The 23,939-nt window shown below is 46.2% G+C and overlaps 1 protein-coding gene across 1 annotated transcript in view; it reads right to left on the reverse strand.

The window, feature by feature from the left end:
* Positions 1–23,768, reverse strand: part of CCNK (cyclin K) — a 24,723-nt gene extending 955 nt beyond the window's left edge. Inside the window, exons 1-11 of the mRNA XM_019639274.1 lie at positions 23,670–23,768; positions 12,376–12,625; positions 11,845–11,926; positions 10,403–10,534; positions 8,450–8,555; positions 7,923–7,980; positions 7,025–7,194; positions 6,420–6,688; positions 5,700–5,733; positions 2,998–3,069; positions 2–312 (exon numbers count right to left, since the gene is read on the reverse strand). Coding sequence (XP_019494819.1) covers positions 2–312; positions 2,998–3,069; positions 5,700–5,733; positions 6,420–6,688; positions 7,025–7,194; positions 7,923–7,980; positions 8,450–8,555; positions 10,403–10,534; positions 11,845–11,926; positions 12,376–12,572 — 1,431 coding nt within the window. The 5' untranslated portion in view covers positions 12,573–12,625; positions 23,670–23,768. The remainder of the gene's footprint in view (position 1; positions 313–2,997; positions 3,070–5,699; positions 5,734–6,419; positions 6,689–7,024; positions 7,195–7,922; positions 7,981–8,449; positions 8,556–10,402; positions 10,535–11,844; positions 11,927–12,375; positions 12,626–23,669) is intronic.
* Positions 23,769–23,939: the final 171 nt, after the last annotated feature.

A 23,939-nucleotide genomic window follows, 5' to 3' on the forward strand; every position in this document is an offset into this window, starting at 1 on the left:
CGTGGGGGTGGTAGGGCAGGTGAGCGGGTGGCCCGTAGGCTGGGGGCAGGGCGCCATAGGAGGGGCCCTCTGTCTTCATCATGGACTGCAGGCTCTGGTATCCCTCTCCAGACATGTAGGAGCTGGTGGTGGACATCCCGGTTATGTAGCTGGAGGGCGGTGGCGGCGGCGGCCGGTGTGGCAGCGGCGGTGGCTGGTGCACGGGGGCCGGGTGGGCCGGAGGAGGAATCTGGACTTTGGGGAGGTCACCGGCGTCCACAGGGCCTGGCGGCTCGGCCTCACCCAAGGCAGCTGAGAGGGGAGGTTTCCGGTCTGCAGAGGAGACGTGCGTCGGTGCCCAGCCCTGGGCCGCCCACAGCTCCACACAGCAGCTCTCAGGCCACCCACCATGTTCCTGGCCCCCAGTACAGCACTGGCGGGCTGCTGCTGCTCCCCGAGGGACAGTCACAGGGGAACTGGAGCAGCTGTCACGTTTGAGGCAAGAGCACGGCCAGTGCCCACATCCTGACCCCATCAGCTCACCCCGTCCAGCCACCCAGGCCTCCCTCCCTCGCTCCTCACCACACCAGCCCCCAGTGGTCCAGGTCGCCCATGGAACCCCCCTTCCCAGCACAGACCGTGCAGGGCCCGTCCTGTGCCCATCTCCGCCCCCAGAGGCTGAGCCCAGGGCCACGGCTCATCGCATCACTGTCTGCAGCACCGGCTTGCGCAGAAGCCTGAGCATTGGTCAAATGAATGAGGCAGCATTTAAGAAAACAATGGACAAGTCACTGACACTCGCAATGCGGCCACCAAAGTGGCGATTCTGGTTCTATTCCACCAAAGAGAAGCGAGGCCAAACCCACGCGTCCTCTCAGGCAGCAGCTGGTGTCACGCGCTCCTGAGACACTCCTGCGCCCGTCCCTCGGGGCTTCCCGGCACAGGCCTCACACTGCCTTCCTCCAGAGCCTCACCTCGCCCGTGACTCACTCATTCACTGGGCCACCCCACGGGGTCGCCCAACAGCGAGACATGTGTCTTTTTCCAAGGCGACCCAGACAAATGACAGGAGCGAGATTTCCGGTTCCAGAGAACATGGAAAAGGAGAAACAAGGGCCGTGATGAGGGTTTCCAGCCCCCGCACTTTCCCTCGCGTGCTCCTTGTGACAATACAGACACGGAGCTGCACCATGCCCAGGTCGCACTGGGCAGTGACGAGGCCAGGAGGCCAAGGCACCGCACGCAGCCACAAGGCCACCGCTTTCCCAACCACAGGGACCATGGTGTCTGCTGTTCCCTCGCTGTTGTCACCACAGTGAGTGCGATTTCAGGTCGGTGAGGATATCTTTCAGCCACAGCCGTGTCCCTGGGCCCGCCTGTGCTAACCCGCAGGCCCACCGCCAGCCAGGTCACATGTGCCTGTGGAGACCGCGGAGGGCGGGGCCAGTGGCCGTGTGGTTTTGGAAGCTGACTAGGGCACACCAAGTATGAGCTTAAGGCCTGTGCAGAAAATGCCACCACCCAGGATTCCTCCCCGTGTCACTCCACGGCCACTTGAGTCCACAGATGTGCTCTTCCATATTTAAGACCCCAACTCTGGTAGCACGGAACTCTGCCGCTTCCTCAAGTCGCCAGCAAGCGCCCAGTGCTCTGTCACTCAACTTGGGACAAAAGCGGTTTCCCAGCCCCTACGCTCCCTCTCGTCACACTCACTGCTGACACCTGTCACAAGCTGCCCTATGAAACTCCCCTGTGACCTCATGTCACCTCGGGCCTCGCGCCTCACGGGAACTGTGGTTCCAGCCCCTCTTGCTTCCCAACATCAGACTCCTGCTCCTCCTCCTGGTCCTTCTGTCTGTCTGTCCATCCACCCCCCACACCCCTACAAAATAGTGACAGGGTGGCTGCAGTGCGCGCCTGTGACCTGACCACTGCCCCCTTTTCTACCTCCGTCTTCAGAGGCGCCGTGGCTGCCAGGCTCCGCGCCCTCCCCACTGCGGCCCTTCGAGCAGCCTGGGTCCCAGGCCCACCACCCCTGCTGCCCACAGTGGGAGCCCCTGTGCTGACTGCCTGCCCAACAGCACCCCCGTTCCTCACTGCCCGCCTCCTGAGCATGTTCCCACTCACCCCCGCCAGGGCACAGGTGCTGGGGATCCACGCTTGCCAGACGCTCCCTAAACACTGAGTGACCGACTGCAGGCGGCTTTCCGGCAAGCTTCACACTGAACTGGGGGTTGTGGGGTTTGTCCCAGTGGGAAACGATACCTCTGCCCTCTCCAAGCTCACCAGCGACCATGACTGAGTACAGACAGAGGCGGCCAGGCAGCAGCACGCTTGCTGCAGGCACATGGTGCCGGGAGCGTGAGGTTAGCCACGGTCCCGCCCGTGGTCAGCACAGCTGGCTGAATGGGCTGCCGCCCCCCAAGGTCAGAGGAGTCTCTGGAATATCTACCACCCTTCAGAAAACACACAACTTCCTGTCTTCTCTTGCTGAATGTTTCATCTTCCAAAATGCTGCCACAGGCACAGAATTCTTAACAATCTTGTCCTCTATTTTTACTGATGCCAACCAAGGGAGCTCCCCAGTTCACTGTGCGCCTGCTGAGAACTTTCCACTCTTAAATCTATTCTCCATGTGGCTTGGTGAACAAGTGCTTATCCTTCAACATGTGCTGAGCTCTGCCAACAAGCAGCAGGCGCGAGAGGCCCGCCGGAGGCGGTAAGTGTTCACACACCGGCCGGGCCCGTTTCCCTAAAACTGAGCTCAATTCCTCTTTCCTGGGTAGTTCAGCACTTCTGGATCCGCGAGTCACAGAATATTCAGATATACTTAGAATTCACAACATCCTCAAATATCTGGTTTGTGAAAAAGTGTTTGAAAGATCCTTAGTCACTGCTGTGTTTTAGAATTTTGGCTACAGAGTCTCTGTCGTGTCATCTTCCCCAGGACCTCCCACTCTGCCCTTCGAAAGGCAGGGACAAAAGCTGCAATCCCGGCGGCTTCCCGCAGACACTTACCTGGCGGTGGGTGGGCCGGAGGCAATGGAGGGTGAGTGGGCTCAATTTTGGAGATTTTAGGTGGTGGTGGTTCTACAAAGAAAATGTAGACTCATGTAAATACACGTCACAGAGAAAAAAAAATCTACTATTCAGGAATCTCTCGGGGGAAAAAGAACAGATATGACCTGGGCTTTAAGGGAACCCAAGGAAGCCCTCAGCTGAATCATTATGAACTAATTCTTTTACAAGAACAAAGCAAATGAAGTCCATACGCCCCCTGCCCCCCACCCCGAAAAGAAAGCTAGCCCTGCTGCTTCTCAGCCAGCCCTTCCCCACAGCTGCCCCGCTGCCCCGTCCACTGTTAACACAAGCCCTTCCACAGCCTGAGAGCAGCGGACGACATCTTGGTGACCCAGTGTGACCTACCGGAGTCCCCCTCCTACACAGAACAAGAAAGGCCCCACGTGCTCACAGGAGAAACCGCCTTTTTGTTCTTCGTTAGGCACATTTTCAGCTTGTTTTCTCTCACAGGTTTACTCCGAGGCGGTAGCACGTTAGAGGGGAACGTTACCGCACCAGGGCTGATGTGGTGCGTGCCGCCCTGAGAGCACAGCAGCCAGGGCCACGTGGGGCGGGGGACACAGCCCACCCTTCAGGTCGAGAGGCTGCATGTGACCAGCAGCCACAGTGACAATGCTATGTTGCCCACACAGGCCACCCCAGGTCGAGCATCTTCTGTCTACAAAGGTAGAGTGTGCTCACATCATCTGTCTGTCTGTTTTGGCCCTTTCTTCCCAAAGCCCACTTTTTCCTGGCTTGTACACTGGTCTGATTCTGCTGGGGCAGAGCTGACCACTTGGTTTTGTGGTTTCCTCTGCCTCAAACACAGGCTGGATTCAAGGTCCGGGGATGTCTTTCTCTTTATCATCTTCCTTGGAGACCAAATCCCCTCTCTCTAGGTGGATGAACTGCAAAGTCACAGTTCTAGCTTCCAGGTACCTGACTTCGCGCCCCACCCCTAGCCCCAGCGGCCTGCACCTCACAGGCTCTTTTCCCTCCGTCTCTGAAGTGGGCTCGCTCTGACCTCAGGCACCGCCCTCCAAGCCCCTCCCACAGCCAGCCAAGCCAAAGTTACCTAGATCAGCGCTGTCCAACAGAAAAATAAGGAGCGCCACACAGGCAATGTTAAATCCTCTAGGAGCCGTGTTACAAAGAGGTAGAATTAACTTTAATATTTAACCTGATATATGTAAAATTTGATCATTTTCACGTGTAATCTATGTGCAACTTGACTGCTCAGAGTGTTTCCGTTCCTTCTTCTCCTGACTGGGGAACCTGGTGTGTGCTGTGCTGAGGGCACATGGCCATCTCCGTCGGCCGCACTTCCAGTGCTCAGCAGCCCCCTGGAGCCAGTGGCACCGCTGCACCGCGCAGTCGAGATGCGTCCAGGCTGGGTCTGACCGTCCCTCCCCGCTCGGCCTCCACGCCGACTCTGCCCTCACCACGTCTCACTCAGATGCGGGCAAGCCCTTCCCCTTCCCAACCATCTGTGCTTTTACTGCTGCCAGAAACTGTCTGTGAAATGAACTCGGACGTGGCCCTGCTGCTGCTCACGAGCCTCCCTTGGCTCCCACTCCCACGCAAATCCCGATTCCTCCCGTAGATGCTACTGTCTGCTTCCAACCACACTTGAGGCCTCTCGAAAGCGACTCCCTTTCAGCTCCTCATGTTCCAATAAGACTCCTCTCTCCGTTTTCTCCCAGTTCCTTTACTCACCTGCCTTCCTCCACTAAAGGCTCCACCCCCTCAGCTCTAGTTCTCCAAGGTCACCACTGGCTGTCTCGGCTTCCCTTCCACACGCTGCGTATCAGCTCAGTGACAGTACCTCCACGCGGTCAGGAGAGCAGCCCACTCGGTGTGTCTCACTTACTGTTCACTCATTCGGTACGAAACAAATTCACCTGCACTGAACTTATCATTCCCCACTAGACCCTGGGAAAAACGCAGCTTTACTGTAACTTGAAGATCTCAACATCAGTTCAATAAATAATTCACTGAGTTCCTAGCCTGGAACTAAGCAACAGAGAAACATAAATGAGTACGCACTCTCTGTGCCTTCAAAGAGTTCAGTACAACAGGGCTGGCAACTGACAAGAGACAAAACGCTTTCAGATTTTACTCCCCTTTCTGATTGTTTCCAACATAGAAACAAATTAACCAATGTCGGGCTCTGCTACATCTACCTACATGCGAGAGTCTGGACCAGGCCTGGCTTGAGTCAACAGGTCTCGGCGTTCGGGGGCTCTCGGGCGCCACCCCTGGCCGTTGTGCCCATCCCTTCTCTGCACCACTCTGCTGCTCGGAGTTCAGTCTGGAGACACTGGGGTCCTTTACTCTTTTCACTGTGGTGCACTTAACTACTCTCTAGAAACGAATACTGCTACAACAGCTCTGCATTCATAATCCCATTTTCACATATGTTCCTGAGTACACTGTTAATTGCCACTCATGTTTTTTCATGCCTTTGGTCAGGATATAATCTGAAAGTGTAGTCAGGAGATAAACGGGGGACACAATGCAGGGTCAAGTTCTTGATGGGCTCTAAGGTTAAATTTTAAGGCCAATCTAAATCTGAAAGGAAACAATGTTGACTAAGAATTTCAAGTTTTGATAAGGAGACACATAAAACTGAAAAACAAAACATTAAGAATGGAAGTTACCTGCTGCTTTGTTCTCTTCTTTGGGAGAAACGACCTGTCACAAAAGAAAACACAGACTGTTAGCCATGACCCTGGGAACAGTGAGAAAAACTGACGACCCGGGTGCTGACAGCCACAGCGACAGACCGCGACCTCCCAAAACCTCATGCTGACTGGCACCTCCATTTCTGCTTCCTTCCTTGCCCTTTTCCAAATCACACAGAAATACTAACTTTTCTCAAGAGTGAGTTCTGAGCAACACTAAGTTCCCGGCCCGCTAACGCACCGCCCTCAATTGGATGAGCGGTGTTTGGGGACACACGCTGATCCTGCATGGCTTCGTCTGGGAGCTGTGTAACATCAAATGGCTTCCCCCATAGGCCACGCTGCTATGGGGGGGAGAAACTTTTACAGATCCTGTGTCACTTAAAGAGTCAAATGCTACAGAGCAGAGGGAGCTGGAGACACCTATTCCAGCAGGGTGCACCCGTGGAAACAATACTCTGGCAGGTTTCAGGGCCCTGCTGGAGGTGGAGGGAGACAGAGCCTTCCTGGCTCTGAGGCGCCTCTCCTCGGACCACACGAGTTTGCAGGCTCCCCATGGACATGCCGTCAGATGGCAAGGTCAGGTAGGTCACCCGCGTTTGGTGTTCGTGCGATCCATTAGAGACGGGAACACGCTCAGGTCAAATGCTGCCACCCGGAAAGCCGACCATGCCCCGTGCCAACCTGGCCACTCACCGCGGCTCGCTTCACCTGGCGGGGAGGACTAGGCTGCGGGGACGGCTTCTTGGGCGGCGGGGCGGGCTGCGGCGGTGGCGGGGCTGGCTGCTGCGAGTCCTTCTGCTGGGGCTGGGGCGGTTCGGAGCCTTGAGGCAGCTGTGACTGTGGCACTTGTGGCACTGGTGGGGGGGGATGGAGCGGCGGGGGCTGCTGCAGCTGATGGGGTGTGTGATGAGGCATCTGCTGTTTTCCTTGTGAGTACAGATCCAGGATTTGGTGGCAGATGTCTAAATGATAGGCAACCATTACATTGACCACAAATTGACATTTTCAGTAAAACTGTACCTCAAGGGAAAACCCAGCCCATTTCCCTCTGAGCAACGATTCCCCTCCGAGGACCAGTGTGCGGGAACGCCATGGGTAACCACGCCGGGCCTGCCGTGCACAGCTCTGGTGGGCGTTTTCCCGTCGCCAGAATGATGCGCTCGGACAGCGAGAACACTGTATTATATTAGAGAACTGAGCTAAGATGCCTCAGGCCTGTTTGGGGAGGGCCGTTCTCGGGACTCAGGGTTCACAGGCAGCACCAGCTGAACAGGGAACGCCCGCGCAGAACACAGTACCTTCCAGAACATCCACAGGGACGTCCTGCACAAACTGCTCCCACCACCGCCGGTACATGGGTTTCGAGGTCCATTCTTGTATTTCAAATTTGCACAAACGTCCTGCGAGATACATCACTGCCACTGCTATGATCTCTGGCTCCCACTGCAGTGACAAGGTCGTGCACAGACTAGTTCAACAAGAAAGAGAGGGGACTTGACTTGGATGAGCCAACATTTATGATTCATAAACCCAACGCATGGAAATTAGGTGTCACGTCTAAATGTCGATTTGCTGATTCCTCCCAAAACACCATCAAATAAAATATTATAAATAAAAGCAGCAAGTTTCTAGTCTTCTAAAGGTATCAAAATAAGTTACTTTAACCAGTTACTGACTTGTCTGTCTAAAGAATCAGAATTCCAGCAAATTAAAAAATGGCCAGGTCATAAAATACAAATGAAAATGGTTTATGTGCTCCAAATTGTTGAATCCCAGCCACTGAAATGTTCCTTCCAAGGATGCCAGCTCCACTCACAGGCTCTGTTCCCCAGGCGGTACCTCGCTAGTTCCCTGGGCTCTCGCACATCCAGGCTCTGACACCATTACAAGGAAGCATTTCTGCAGAACCAAATGGGTTCTAAGGATTTAGGCATCAAAACTGTCCAGTGTGTTGTTTTGGACTTATGTTTCAAGCTGGTGATGAGGTTTCGGCATCCCCCACCACCGTGAGTGACATGGCAGGGCAGTCCCGCTGCTGGGAGGAGACACCCGGCCTGCAGCCCCAGCCCTGCCATGAACTGGCTCTTCAAGCTGGGGTAAGTCGGTTTCCTCAATAAGGAGTCTGGATAAAATGACATAGAAAGTCCCTGCCAATTTTAAAACACTGTAATTAAATCAACATTCGAATACATGTACCTGTCATTTACAAATGTCCATGCCATTTGAACCAACTTTTGAATTTTGTTTTTATCACCTAGAAATGGGGAGAAAACAGTAAATTAGAATAGAAGAATAGGAGCACAAGAAGTAAGTACTTATTCAAAGCCCGGTGTACCCTCAGCACCACCCCAACACAGTGCTGCTGCCTGGGCAGCGAGGACAACAGAGCAGGCCCAAGCCCTAGCTCCGTGCTCTGCACATGGCCACGCTGGACCTCCATTTATGGGAAACCTGACTCCAAGGCTGATTTTATTAGGCTATTTAAAAAATTTGGACTCGTTTTCTGACCTCATATCACTTGGCAACTGGATGACAGAATCTGTTTATACACAAAAGAAAACAGCAGCAACAGCCAGTCTTGCGCCGTCTGGGAAGCTACCACCCAGATCCCTCACACGCTGTTTTCTGCTTCATCTTCTGAGAGGTGTAATCTCAGCGCCATCGAACTATTCCAACGACTTGATTCCAGAATGAAGACGCTCTTTGAGTAACTGTTTTCTTACCTTTGAGCTGTTTTGCATATTTCAGTAGGAACTGGTACGGATGTTCCACCTGTAAATCAAACTTGATGGTCTGCAGTAAGATTCTCTCCAGAACCATCACTTCTTCCTAAAAGGAGAAGCACAAGTGTTGGATAGTGATTTACCGCAGGTCAGAACCATTAAAACGTGAGCTTTCCTGTGTGTTCTCTTCAAGTTCTAGTTTAACAACCTTTTTTCTTTCCTTTTTGCCCTCTCCCACTCAGGTTTTTAACATGCTCAGACACAACGATAAATTATGAAAAGAACTAAAAGTTAGACGATGAAACAACCAGAATTCATTTTTTAAAAATACTGGAAACAAAATAAACATTCTTAGAAATGTTATTGCTTTCAATCCACGAGTCCCCCTTTACAAAACAGACCTTTACTTTATGGATGGTTTAACTGAACTGTAGTTTCTGTCTTAAAAATTAAAAAACTGCAATCCTTTAGGAATTTATTTATTTATTTTTATTTTATTTTATTTTTTTAGCTGAGCCATCCTGCCACCTGTTGGCAGCTCAGCTCAGGCTGGAAATCGAACCGGTGATCCTGTTGCTCAGAGCTCACGCTCTTGAGTGAGCTCTTAACCAACTGAGCCACTCGGCTGGCCCTAGAAATTTAAATTGAACACCTTAAGAAAAGACTTTATATATATATATATATGTAGTGGGTTCATGCAGACTTGAACTGTAAGTTGTACCGGTTGAAAACACATATTAGTGTGTGTGTATGTGTAAATGAGGACATATCCCTGTGGTGTTGAAATCTTTCACCTATCTAAAATAAGCTGTCCCACTGTCATCTACTAAACGAATCATCATTTTCTTTTATGAATCCACGTCCTAAACTATATGCACACGTAATCTCTTCTGTCCATTGATTTGTTGTCTGCTTCTGTATCAGGATCAAAGGGATTCAACATTTGGAAGGGACAGGTCAATTACTACTCCTTTTCCAAAGTTTCTTGTTTTTGTGTGTTTCCCTCCAAATTTTAATCATTTTACTTAGTATCATTCTAGGAAAAAAATGAAAGCTGCTTATGTTCTGATTGGGAACGCACAGAATATACAGAACAATTTAGGGAAATGGACATATTTAACTACACTAAATCTTTCCATCAAAAATTTGTAAAATACAATCAAGACACCCTGTGCGGGAAGACCAATTAGAGAGGATCCCTTGTTTGCATCAGAGAAGGGCTTCGGAGAGGATTGAAAGTCTCATCGTTATCAGCTGCATAAATCCATTAGTTCTGGGTGGAGCAGACAGGTGGGTAACTGGCTTCCACTCCAAAGTATAGCACTTCTTCACAGAATACAGAGATGAGTCTTTTATGATTTATTATGCCAAGCAGCATGGCAGGACTAAGGTTCTTCTCCCCTAGTTTCCCAAGCATTCTATTCTCTCAGGAAAGCTTTTTAAAATCTTAGAAACTTTCACACAATATGAAAAAAATCCTGCCGACGCTTTTCCCCCCTCTCCCTGTTTTTGTCATCACCTGTTTCCCAGAAGCTTCAACACATTTTCTAAATTTAGAAACAATCTTTTCCTAAGTGTGCCAATCCTGTCCAGGCTATAGCTCAGAGTATTACAAAACAGCCCAAGGCCTGGCCTCCCTTTGTGTTTCAAATACTCCATTAATGGGGTAATTATAGGTCTGTGTGCTAATGTCACTCCTCAGGGAACTTCCGCTCAGCCCAGTACTACCTGTGGGGGAACTTGTCTAGGTTCCCAGATTGAATGCCGTCACCACGCCTTTAAACAACAGCTCATAATTGGATAGTTACATGAATATTGGATTAAAACCTATCCCACCCCTCAACTATAAAATCCATGCACGTAAAGGCCATGTTGGTTTGTCAATACAAGCCCCTCTATCTTAATGCGACCATGAGGGATCGAGACTTAAAGGTAGAAAATGAAGATTCTTACCTTCGGGTCATCTCCAAACTGGCCAAACTGTACATCATTTAACAAACTACGAGCTGTTTTGATGATGTCTTTACATTTTTTTGGTGTTTCTTCTACTTTCCCAGCCAGAAAGAGACAACAAGCTCCTGTGACCTAAAATGCAGACCAAAGTCCCTGAGAAACGGGTGTCACAGCTCTCAGCTCTCACAGGAACAGAAGCAAGGACCTGGGTCTTCTCAGCAAACTGGTTCCCTCTCTCCTGCCTTCCTCTCTCTCACTTACGAATACACTGACACTCGGAAATCTTGAAAGAAATTTCACACACATACTGCCCCCCTACACCAATTTGGCTTCATAAATTATTTTAAATTTAATTTTCTGAAGAACATGTCATATAAACAAAGTAGATGCCAACAAGGAAAAAAGTCACAGAAACAAATTTTTCTTTTCACAGTTAGCTTTGCTCTAGAAAAGGGGCATGGCTGCAGGCACGGCTGGTGGAAGCCGTCTCCATTCCAGGGCCCACGCCTTCTCCTTCCCCTCCAGCTGCCCGGCTCCTAGGCTAGCTCCCACCTCACCGAGGCCTTCTCACTGCTCCATCGTCAGCTTCCTCTGCCCACTCCAGTGTCTCTGGCATGTCCCTCCCTCCAGAGCCCCGGTCACACTGGGTATCAGACACTGTGCCAGCGGTATAACGCTGACTCTGACACGGTCTCCTTCCTCCAGAGCTTGCACGAGGAAAAATCCCAATAGATGAACTTCCTGTTAAGTCTCATTTTATCACCTTCTTCATGAAACCCTTCAGTCACCTCAGTTTACCTACCGAAGTCAAAAGCCCTAGTCTGGCATTCGAGGCTCCCTCTGGTCTGATCTGGTCTACCTTTCCGCCCAGGGTCCCACCACCCACTTCCTGCCCAGCCAACCTCCTGGGTTGGCTGACACTGCACCAGTGCTTCCTCCGTGCCTGTCATGCCAGGTCCTGTTGGTCTACTGTTCTGTCCCATCCCAACACAGCTAAGCCCTACTTAGAGCTGAGGCGTCCCTGACTGCAGGCACCTCCTCCCTAGAATACTCCCTGATCCCCCCACAATGTAACTAATCCCCCTCTTGAATGCTACAGCCTTCCTTTTCTACCTCTTATGGCCCACTCTCTACCATGTGCTGTGTACACGTCACGTCATCTATATTCTGGACTGAAAGCTATTTATTTTGGGGAAGGTAATAAGGAAGTAAACATTCCCACTAAGTGCAACAGGACTGTGGTCCATATTAGCCTAAATAAGAAAAGATTTGAATATAGTTAACTGAAAAAAATAGTTCAAACTTGATTTTGTTTATATATAGTACGTACTATGTAAAAATAAATACTTTCTGGAAATATGATAAAAGGACTATGATCAGTCCACTAAACTGTGTGGAAATAATAACGTAATAGAGAATTACAAAAAAACTCAAATACTTACATATCTTGGGAATTGCTTGAAGGAATGAAACATATAGAAGCGATGAAAATAAATTATTCCAGTTGCCAGGGTATCATAGTGGCTGTTGGTCTGGTTAAGGATGGAATTTAGCCAAGAATTTTTACCGGTTATGTTCTTAATTACATGTGACAAAACAATAAAGACAAACAAGCAATAGCAACAAAATCAGTAGTGAAGTAAACACTATCAGTGGCACAGCAGGCAGACGGGTGTCTTGGTGTCGGAATTCCGGCACAAGGCTGAGCAATGTGAAGGTGAAGGTTACGTACTAACAGCCGTTAGAAGCTTCACCTGTGGCCACTTGTCCAATGGCTAAGTTTACATATTTAAATGATAAACATGAAGTGGAAAACCGTGAAGAACCAAGCAAATCATAACATTTAAATAGCAAAGGCATTTAAGAGCTGTTTCAGGACAGAGACAACCCTATGCACTGACAAGTGTTTAATCTCAGCCTTGGTGGCGGGGCGCCCCGGCTATCTACACCAGATTCCAAAGCGTAGAGGATACAGTCCCAGGCGCGTGCCCACATCAAAGATGAACCGAGCCCCCTCTCGGCGGTACCGGGCCTCAGTGGCCGGATCGAGTCCTTCCAGTTGCGAGGGTGTATGGGCCAAGTCTTTCTTATCCCAGTACCAGCATGGTTTTGTGTGGTCCAGGTTTGCTGAGGTTACTGAAGGGCTTGAATTTTCTTTATTCTCCTTCATTTATTGAAGTAGACTTGTTCTTTCCAAAAGATTCTCTGAAAATGTTAAGAATCCTAAGAGAAACAAAAGAGGAAGCTAAGTTGGAAAAGGACCCCACATGAAGCAATCCCAATCATTATAAATTATCCATAATTACTGACTGTACCTGATTTTGGATCAAAATTTCCCACAGAAATACTACTACTGATTGGCAGTTACAAGCCTAGGTTCACCTCCAAAGCCAAGTTTACACATCTGAACACACTGTTCTACACCATTTTGCATCAGGGATTTTGGTTTCCTCGGGAGGTCCTGGACTGGACTGTAAGTGACCCACAGTGTGATACATCCCAAATGTCATGGCAGTTAGAGGAAGACCACTTCTATCTCATTTTCCTTTCTGCCTTTCTTCACCAGACCCGGTTCCCTCATGCTGGTCTAGATTCCGTTCTTCAGTAAACCCAGGCCTGTCCTAACCCCTGAAAAGGTTTATGCTCCAAAATTACCCATGTCCTCCATCCAGCACCCGATCAGTCTTCCTTTTTTAGTTTACAGGAAAAAAAGCCACCGGATTGGATAAATTCACATCGGCACAAGCCACTGAACTGAGCAATATACATCAGGCGTGGGGACAGTGATTTGGGGGCGTGGGTGGAGCGAGGGGATCAACAAGGGAGGGAAGAAGGTGCTTTACATCTTTCCTGCTTTCTCATCCTCTTCTTTTTCGTTTAGAACAAATAAATTCTCTAAACGCTCCATGTCAGCGGTTCTCAACCTGTGGGTCGCGACCCCTTTGGGGGTCGAACGACCCTTTCACAGGGGTCGCCTAAGACCATCGGAAAACAAAAAGATATTTACATGACGATTCACCACAGTAGCAAAATTACAGTTATAGAGCAGCAACGAAAATAATTTTATGGTTGGGGGTCACCACAACATGAGGAACTGTATTAAGGGGTCGCGGCATTAGGAAGGTTGAGAACCGCTGCTCCATGTTAAGAAAAGAAAACAAAAGCCAAGGACTCTCATCTGGAGGTCACGGTAACACGGAAATTGTTGTACACTGGATCAGAGAACAGAAAATTTCAAATAGGGCTACAAAAAGGTCCTGAACGAGGAGCTAGCACCCAGTTCACTGGCTAGCAAGCAAACAGCAGTTTGGCGCCAGGCTCTGGGCCCAGGCCCTTCCTTGTTAATCTGGAAGCCTGACTCTGGGAATGGTGACAGGCTGAGTGCTCGCCTCCTGGCACCGGGAGCTCCAAAGAGTCTGCTATTCCCTTCAATGGGAAGAGTAAGTACCTGGAGAAAAGCGATCTTCTTGAACGCGTTTTCACTTCTGTGTGTGACTGAACTGGGCTATGATGGAGTAGGTAGGGGGAGCCGGTGAACTAAAGCCTCAGGAAATAGAAGAGCTCATTGTTACACGTCACATAGATGGATCATTTCTCACCTATCAGATTGGCAAACAATCCCAAAGTTTCACAATCTACGTCCTTGGCGAGGCCAGGGAGAAGCAGCAGAGCGCATAGACTGCTGGTGGGAGCACAATATGAAACGACTTTCAGAAGGGATTTGGCGACACCCAACAAAATCACATACGCACCTGCTCTTTGCTATAGCACTCCCCGCTAGGAATCTACTCGGAAAACAGCATCACACACATGAAACAATGCATGCACAGGATTATCCACCCAAGTGTTATTCGTAGTAGCGAAAACTGCAAACAACCCAAAACGTCCATCAATACGGCACATCAGCACAACAGCGATCATGCAGCTACCAAAAAGATGGAAAAAGATCTAAGCACTGGAATGAGACATCAGCAGGACCAGCAAGAGGTAGAGCTGCGTGTGCAGTGTGTTAGTTTCTGTGTGAGAAAGGAGGGAGATAAGAACAGACATCTTTATTTTTTTTAAACTAATAAAAATAATGGCTACCAGTACGGAACGGGAACAAACAGGATGGAAAGGACAAGCCTGGGAACAAGACTTCTCTGAGCACATCTTTTTATATACTAGCTTCAACTTCCTTAAAAACAAAACTTATTTTAAAATAATTGTAGATTTACAGAAAAATTGTAAAGATAGTAGAGAATTTTTGTATACCCAGCTTTCCCTAATGGTAACATCTTATATAACCATGGTACCTTTAACAAAACTAAGAAATTAATTTTCGTACATTATGAAATAAACTATAGCCTTGACTTGAATTTTGAGTTTTTCCCCAAACCCCTTTTATATTTCAGGATCTAAGCCAGGATACCTCACTGCACTTAGGCATAAGTACGTATCTCCTTAGCACCTTCTACATGTAACAATTTCCTAGTCTTTCCTTGTTTTTCACAACCTTGCCAGTTTTGAAAAGTATTAGGCCGATCCAAACATCTTTGATTTAGGTCTGATGCTTTCCCATGAACGGACTGGAGTTTTGAGGAAGAACACCACAGAGGTGAAGTGCCTTCCCATCACATCGCATCGCATCAGGAACAGGTGACATCAGAACGACTTTTACAGCTGCTGTTCACCATCATCACTTGGTTAAGATGGGGCCTGCCAGGTTTCTCAGTATAAGTTACTATTTTTCCCTTTCCGTTTTCTAGTTTTTACAAGTGAGTCCTAAGGTCCAGCTCACACTCAAGGATGTGGAAATTGAGCTCCACCACCTGGAAGGAGAAGTAGCAAAGATGGGTGGACGACTGTTAAGACCACCACAGTAATTAGTAAACATTTGTGGGGAAATACTTTGAGATGCAAAGTACTATGCAAACTACCTGTTTCTCCTTCAAGTTTCACCCATTAATTTTAGCCATTCACTTCTGGAGCTTGCCTGCAGCATTACTGTGGTGTTTTTTTTTGTTTTGTTTTGTTTTGTTTTTTTAGTTAAGGTTTATTGGGATGACAATTGTTAGTAAAGTTACATAGGTTTCAGGTGTACAATTCTTTAATACATCATCTCTGTCACATTGTGTGTTCACCACCCAGAGTCAGTTCTCCTTCCATCACCATATAGTTGTACTGTGGTGTTCTGTTCTAATGGTGATTTTCTATTTCCTTCCTTCCTTCAATACTATTGGGTTGTCTGAACAGTCATGAAGTATTTTTTCTATGTTTTTCGTTGCAAAAATGCGTCATGACTTTTCCGACAACCTGATATTTGGAATTCTTTCTTAAGAAAAAATTGTTCCTTCACCTCCATTTATTTATTTATTCAATCCATCATTTGTTTACATTAGTGTGGACTCATCAATGTTTGTTTATTCTGTGAGCAATAATCCAGTACTATCATACAAACTGTTCCTGCTGTCGCCATTGCTAGGAGCTCTTTCCGGTTGGCTTCTGAGTCTTTTTGTAACTGACTTCTGAATCATGTAAATATTTAACATATTCATGAACTTAACTAAAAACAAAAAGAAGCTAGTCCTAAAACTCAAAGTAAACCCAGCGTTCATCAAACAGAACATAATCACACAGAAAATCATTACAAGTAGGTTCTGATCTTGTTTCATCCCAAGTGAGATATAGTCTGAAACAAAAAGAACTGCTGAGAAACCTCAAGTTTCTGCAGCAATGCACCGTTAGGACTCGCAGGAATGCTGTAGCTGCCAATCCACTTTCTCGTGCATTGCAGGACAAAGCAAATACATAAATATTAATGTCGTCAGGAATCAAGGTTTTCAGTGCAAAGTAAAGAAATATACATACATAAAACAAAAAATTCAGAAAAATCCTGTAATGTTATTTTGATTGAAAATATCAAAACAAATGATGGTTTCCATCTTTATACATCCATCCTTCCCAGCTCTGTCCATTTCGAGCACCTAGAAGAAACAACACTCCCCAAATCAGGAACAGCTAGCGCCCAAATCTTACTTTCGAACACTATGACCCTCTCAAACGAATTGGGTCTCCTTTCCAGTTTGCGGCAGGGGCCTGCCTGGGTTGTTCTCAGACTCATGGAAGCTTATCAAGAGACACAGCAGCTAGCATGCTGGACTCCCACTGGACAAATTCAGGGATTTGAATATTAAAAAGAAAAATGACTATGATTGGTTATGAAAGAGTGAATAAACATTCCACGAGTCCATACTAATATAAAAAAAACCCCACTTTGCTGGCATTGGTAATAATTACTGTGAAAAAAGTACCATTATTTTAACAAAAATGATCCCACTTGGCATCACTAATAGGCTGAAAACCTGCCATTATGTGTCTCCTGATGCGATGCAATATAAAATAAATGTCACCCACCTATGTAGTATTCTCACTCCCCAAAGCTTAGCCTATATCTAGCCAAGCCTTTAGACCTATCGTCTAGTGTAGAGTAAATGCTGGGAGTAGAAGAACAAGTTAAATGGCACAAGGAAACCATCTGTCACATTCAGAAAGTGCAACACTTTACAAGACAACTGACCTAGTTTCTTAAAAAAAGTCAATGTCATGAAAAAAAACACAAAAAAAGATGGAAGGAACAGTTCTACATTTAAAACAACTAAAGAAGCATAACCAAATTCAATGTGTAAACCTCGATTAGATCCTGGTTTTTATAAAAAAGCTATAGAAGAAATTTTGAACAATTAGAGAAATTTTATTATGAACTGTGTATTAGAGGCTACTGAGGGTATTACTATTAATTTTCTTAGGGGTAATAATGATATTGTGATTACAAAGGAGAATGTCTTTATTCTTCTATTGAAGTATTAGTTTCTGAAGGATTGCGGAATGATATAGTATCACTTTTTTTTTGATCATTCAATAGTTTTTATTTAGCAGGCAGAGTTGGTTAATAGGGAAAATCACTACATGTTAGTGAAAGAGGCTGAAGTAATGTGTAGACAAATGTACATTTGGTCTCTTTCTCTAACCTATTTATTCTTAATATACTATAACCTTAACCAGAAGTTCTTGACAGAAAAATAACTGTAACTGATTGTGAGAATTACAAAATTAATTTTCCTTCGTTCTTCTAAGTTTCCCTTGGTTTCCTTTTTCCCCCTAAAAGTCAGCATGTCATAAATTCTCCTTTTAAGTTTTTAGTATCACTCTTTACAACTGGTTTCTTTGGCTCAATATTATGTTTTTAGGGTTCATCCTTGTTGCATAAAGCAATATTTGTTCATTCTCGTTACTGTATAGTAGTGGTTATCAACCAGGGGCGAATTTGCTTCCCAGAAACACCTGGCAATGTCAGGTGACATTTTTGGTTGTCATAACTGGGGGTCTGCTGTTGGCATCTAGGGGTTGGAAATCAGGAATGTTGCTGAACATTCTACAATGCACAGAAACCCCACAACAAGAGGTCAGCTGATCCAAAATGCCAACAGTACTGAAGTCAAGAGTCTCTGGGTTACAGGAAGTATCCTATTCTATGAATAATTACAATTTCCTATCCATTCTACTGCAGATGGACATTTGAAATGTTCCTGGTTTTTGATTACAGGTAACAGTAATAGGCGTCCATACATGTTTGTGTACAGCAGAAGGCACCTCGCCAATGGGCTGAGGGAACCAGTGTCTCAGCAGATCTGTAATGTACTCATGGCACACTAGCTGGGAATCTCTACTTTTATATTAACCTAACAGCTCACCACGTACAGTACTTATTCACTGAAATAGTTACTGAGCATTTGCTATGAGCCAGGCCTTGATGACATAGCAGGGACCAAGAGAGGCTAGGTCGCTGCCCCACCAGAAACATCTAGCTGCGGAGACAACCAGAAACACATATGTTAATATTTGTCAGAAAATGGTAGGTGCCATGAAAAATAACAAAGCATGGAAAGGGGAGAGAGTGATGAAGAGGAGCTGTTGAGAGTTGTGTAGAAGGCAGGCCTGTTCGGAGTCCACAGCAGCTGTTCAAGTAACGCCGGAGGAGGCGCTGTCCTCACACGCTGGGAGCAGGAGAACGGAGGCATCACTAACTGGCTGGGAGGCAAAGAACAGCAAGAGATGATTTCAAGTTTCCCTGACTGACAGAGAAAGGCAATACCGAAGGAAAAAGTTGGTTTTGACAGGGGAGAAAAGGGAGAATTCGGTTTTATAAGTACCAGGTTTGAAGAGCTTATAAGACAACATGTGTGGAAATATTCATCAGACATAAACAGCCCAGCTGAAATCTGGAAAGAACGTATCTACTCAGGATTCACCTATGTAGACTTACCAACAAAAGTCACGGTTAAAGGCAGATGGAGAGTAAACACAGGAAGGGGTCTGGGGACAGGACGCCAAAGACCTGAGGAAGCAGGAAGCATCACCAAAGGAGAAAGGGGAGGCACGGTGGGTCAAGGAGGTCAAGGGGACATTGTCCCCCCTTAATGCCTAAGAAACCAAGGGACAGCAGCTCTAAGCCAGAGGTGGCAGTCACCAGTGATAAATCCTGAAGAAAAACGAAAGGACAAGGAATTAAGGAAAGGTTACTAGAATTAGTGATTAGTTATTAGAGACAATGAAAATTGATTGTGGCAATGATTGCTCAATTCTGAATATACTAAAAACCACCGACTTATACACTTTGAATGGGTGCCTCGTATGGCATGTGAATTTTAGCTCAGTAAAGCAGATACATAACACAAGATACATAACACACGTAAAGAGAAGAACCTTTTTAGACATGCAGTGGGGCAGGAGGAAAACTACACGGGTGTTGCGGAACGAACAGGCCATGAGATAGGTTATTGTTGTTTTTTCAGCTGAAAGGAGAACGAAGGATGCCTATAGCAAAAAGGAGCGAGCCAGTAGAGAAGCCACTGAAGGGTTGGCTGGTCGAGGGGTAATAAAAAGCAGAGTGAAAAAGTGAGCCTTAGAAAGGAAGCTCTCTCTAGGACAGAAGGGAAGGAAAAGTTTGAGGAAGATCTTTGAAAAATCATTTAAGGGGGGGGGGAAGTAAATCGTAAAAGATTATCTCCACTTTCTCTGGGCAGCTGAATGCAAGGCATCTGCTGAGAGGAAGGGGCAACGTGGAGAACAGGTTTAGGGTTAACCCAGCAGGGACGAAATACAGATGCAAAAGGATCTCAGTCCACAAGCGGACAAACCACAACTATATCAAACCTGCTTTACTTTGCTGTCCTTGACCAAACCCCACGCTAATAAGCTAGTGTAGGTGCCCTTCGAGTCTGGGGCAAAATGAACAATACGTGAAATGCAGTGAAAATAAATGTACGTAAATAGAATAGAAACAGTCCTCTGAATCATTCATTCCGCTGAAAAAGTTCTTGCCTCAGTTCTGTAACCCTGTTCTCTATTACTCTTTAATTATGTTTTCACAAGACCCTAAAAAGTAATTAATTTTCTAATTAGCAGTTCACAATTATTGTGAAAATGACTGATTTATGAGCGCCACAAAATAAAAATCTCTCCATAAACAAACAGCTGGCTGTCAAGAGATTTTAGAAACATCTTTCAGGAATGTGCTTCAGATATGTCATTTTACATAATGAAAGAGTAAATGCATTTTCAACATTTAGAATTATGGATGCTTACAAGTTGGAAACAATAATGAAGGTCAGTACTCAGTTTTTTCACACAGTACAGAAAGAAATTCCCCCTGAACAGTCCATAGGGTCACTCACCAACCATCATCAATAGGATCTTAATAGGTTACAAAGCAGCCTATGGCATTGCTAAATATCAATAACTGATGTTCACATTAGTTCTTGTATTAATTTTATATTGACTTCTATCTGTTCTAACCATCTATTATCTGTTCTGTTCATCCCCTAGATCTGGTACATAGTTGGCCCAGAAGAATGAATGAATGAATGAACTCTACCTTTCATCAACTCTCTGTAGCTCCCACTTAGCTCCCTGAAAATACCTTTCCCTTGTCTACTAATTGCCTTTCAAATATATAAAGACAATTTTTACATTCCCTTCTCTTCTCCAGGGCAAACAAACATCCCATTTCTACAAGATGGTTTTTTAGTGTTTCATGACCCCCCGCCCCCCCCCCCCCCAAGTATCAGCACCCAAAATGGAAAATACTCTTTATGTGATCTGCATAGTACACGGGGGAAGGGAGAGGACTACTACTCAGCAACAGGCCCACTGATTGCCCACTGAGGTGCAGCATGCCTGCAGGCTATGTTTTCTTATCCTCACAATTTATCACTGAGAAAATGGATCTACAGAGACAAGAAACAATTTGCCTAATTCACACAGCTAGTACATAGCAACACCACAATTTGTCATTAAACTAAGAGACTGCCTTCCCTCAATCTGGACCCTACTTTGCTTCTATAAACAGAACATTACATCCTAGAACCATTTTTGTCAAGGTAGGTCTTCCTCATCTCAAAGGAGGACAACTGGGCCTCTGTAAATTTAATAATTCCTGGAACATTTATATCTTGTTATCTGGGCCTACTATTTTAGCCTTTAAGAACTCTTTGAATCCTGAGTGTCATCTAATATCCTAGCTATCACTACAGTTTTGCAGGCATTTAATTTGAGAAGCACAGCTCTTATATAAAGTAGGTAATTAAAAAAAAATGCTAACCAGAGTAAGAGCAAGACTAGAGCCCTGGAGCCTATCTCTAAAGACCTCTCTTCATTCAGGCTGACATCAATTCATTAATCAACATTTTGGGTTTGGTAATTTGAATGGGCATAAATCCATCTAATTAGACATTATCCAGTGTACATTTATCTGTGTCTGCTAGGATAGGAAGAGAGATTGTGTTCAGTGCCCAAAGGAAACCTAAATGAACTCAGCCCCCATCCACTACCAATCTATTAATAGTACATTTATAACAAAAGGAAACATGGCTTGTGTCACCCAGCCTTTTTTTGAACTGTAGCTCTGCTGGTTTGAGGGAATAAACTCTCCTTTCCCCAATACTCACAAACTCTCTCTTTGCTCTCACAATAAGATTCTAAAATAGATTATTAACAAGTTCTAGCATCCAGGAGCCATCTAATTGCTATGCAAAAACTGACACATTGACCAGACTCCAGTCTTCTATCACTAACTGTGCTTTTAGGATTCCTCTAAAGCTATGGACGATTTTACAACCTTATCTGCAAGTTCTCTGGCATATAATTTATCTGAGCCTAAATATACAAATGAGATTTAATCCAATTAGATGTTCTTAACAATCTCCCCAATTATCTTAGAACTTAATTCTTCCTGATTTGTTTGTCCTTATCCAGTTTTGGAGAAAACAAAGAGAAAACATTTTTCTTCCTTCTAGATACTTGTGAACTCAATGCTTTCAAACATAACCTCCAGAAGTGAACTACAGTCATGCGCTACTTAAGGATGGGAATATGCTTTGAGAAATGTGTCGTTAGACGATTGCGCTGTTATGCAAACATCACAGAGCGCACTAATACAATGCTGGGTTGCGTGGCCTACTGCACACCTAGGCTATATGGTATAGACTGCTGCACCTATACTACAAGCCTGTACAGCATGCTACTGTACAAACCGAGATTAAATCAAGCACAAGAGAAAAGATGCAATCACAATATGGGATGCAATGGAGAAAACGATGCAATCAAGAGACACGGTAAACACGAGATGTATGAGGCTGTTGCTGGTGTATCAGGCATACTACTTTACAGCAAACTTTTTTTAGTAGAAAGAGTACACTCTAAAATAGCAATAAAAAGTATACACAAACCAGTAACAGTTGTTTATTATCAAGTATACTATACTATACTATACATAATTGTATTTGCTATACTTTTATACAACTGGCAGCACAGGTTTACACCAGCATCACCACAAGGCCATAGTGCCTTGTGCTACCACATTACAACAGCTACTATGTCACTAGCGATAGGAATTTTTCAGTGCCACTGTAATCTTATGGGACCACTCGTACACTCGGTCCGTCCTTGACCGAAACGTCGTTATGGGGTGCATGACTGTAGCTCATTTTGTAGGCCAAACAAACGATCAATTTTGTCTTTATGATGTGCAATTTTTAGAAATGGCATTTGAAGTTTAAGGATCTCCTTAGCAATTAGAACGTTTTATTCCTTGTTGGTGTAAACTACGTTTTCAAAATGAAACAAACATTAAACATGCTTTATGCGTGAATCAACTAATGTTTAAAAAAATGAATATCATCAAAATGAGACAAAAGAAAACCCTAAAATTAGACACGCATGATAGTCAAATTGAAAAAAAAACCTCACAATCCTGGAAAATTACATTTATAGTCCAGATTATTTAATAAGCAAGAATCCAAAGAACACAATCAACCAAACTGTCTATCAATACCACTACTATAATCATCCATCCATTCTTCATTTAGCTCTAAGTGCTGGGGATACAAAAGTCACCTTACGGAGCTTTCATTCTCGCAATACCATTCATACAAACCTTTAATGAGCGCCTTCAACTGCAAGGCACTGTGCTAAGTATCTCAAAGGAGCCATCGAGCTTTAGCTTAATCCGATGATTTAGCGAAAGCTCCATTTAACTGGCGATCCAAATTTAGGAAGCGTTATCGACCATGCTTTTGTGCTGGTAATAGTTTAAGAGCTTTCAGAGAACTTCGACCCTAACGCCTCGGCTTTCTAAAGAACACTTCCTTTAGTAACAAACCAAACCAACCCAGAAGAGGGTCGGTAAGAACGATGTCTCGGCAAGAACGAATCTAATCGCGGAAGTGCATTTTCCTCATTCCTAGTCCCACCCTGTTACAGGGCTCTTCGGCCTCCGAAGTCGGGGCACGCTACACGTGGAACAATACCCAAAGTCTCAGGTATAACCAAGGTTGGGACCGAGACACTGCGAAGTAGCTGAGAAGACGTGGGTAGGTGGCGGTTGTGCGGCAGAATGTGCGCGCGCGTGTAAGACCCCTGTTCCTTCTCACCACCCGCTAGAAAGTCCCCGAACTCTAGCCGCCCTTTTCTGCGAGAGCCGCTACCTGTTCTAGAGTCCGCGCCGGCCTCCCTCCTCCGCTCCTGCGCCTCAAACCCTCTTCCGAAGCCCGTCCCGCAGCTCCGCCATCACCCGCTAACTTCGATCTACACCGGAGGTAGCGGAGTGAGGCGGAATCCGGAAAGAGAGACTCCGCCAGCGGATGGAGGCAGTTGGCCATACTCTACTCGGACCTCCAGGTTCGCGAGGGGGGTGGGCGGCGCTATCCGCGTTCCGTGGGTTACTCACCCCTTGCCTCAGGTAAGCCCCTTAGCTACGTCTCTCCTTGGCGACGCCGGCCATCTTGGACGTGGAATGTCGGGGAATACGTCATCGCGGTGCGTCGGCGACGGAAAACACGCGACGGAGTCTCCTGTGAACCAATCAGAAGAAAGTAGAGCTCTCAAAGGAGGAAAGACCAGCCAGTCTCCTTTCGGCCCTTCCCCTCAGGAGGAGGAGCCTGCCAGAGGGACCCTCCCATAGGTCCCGCCTCCGGGTCAAAGGAAATTCGGGAGCAAC

This window comes from Hipposideros armiger, unplaced genomic scaffold (genome assembly GCF_001890085.2).
Source record: "Hipposideros armiger isolate ML-2016 unplaced genomic scaffold, ASM189008v1 scaffold_43, whole genome shotgun sequence".
NCBI classification, from domain to species: domain Eukaryota; kingdom Metazoa; phylum Chordata; class Mammalia; order Chiroptera; family Hipposideridae; genus Hipposideros; species Hipposideros armiger.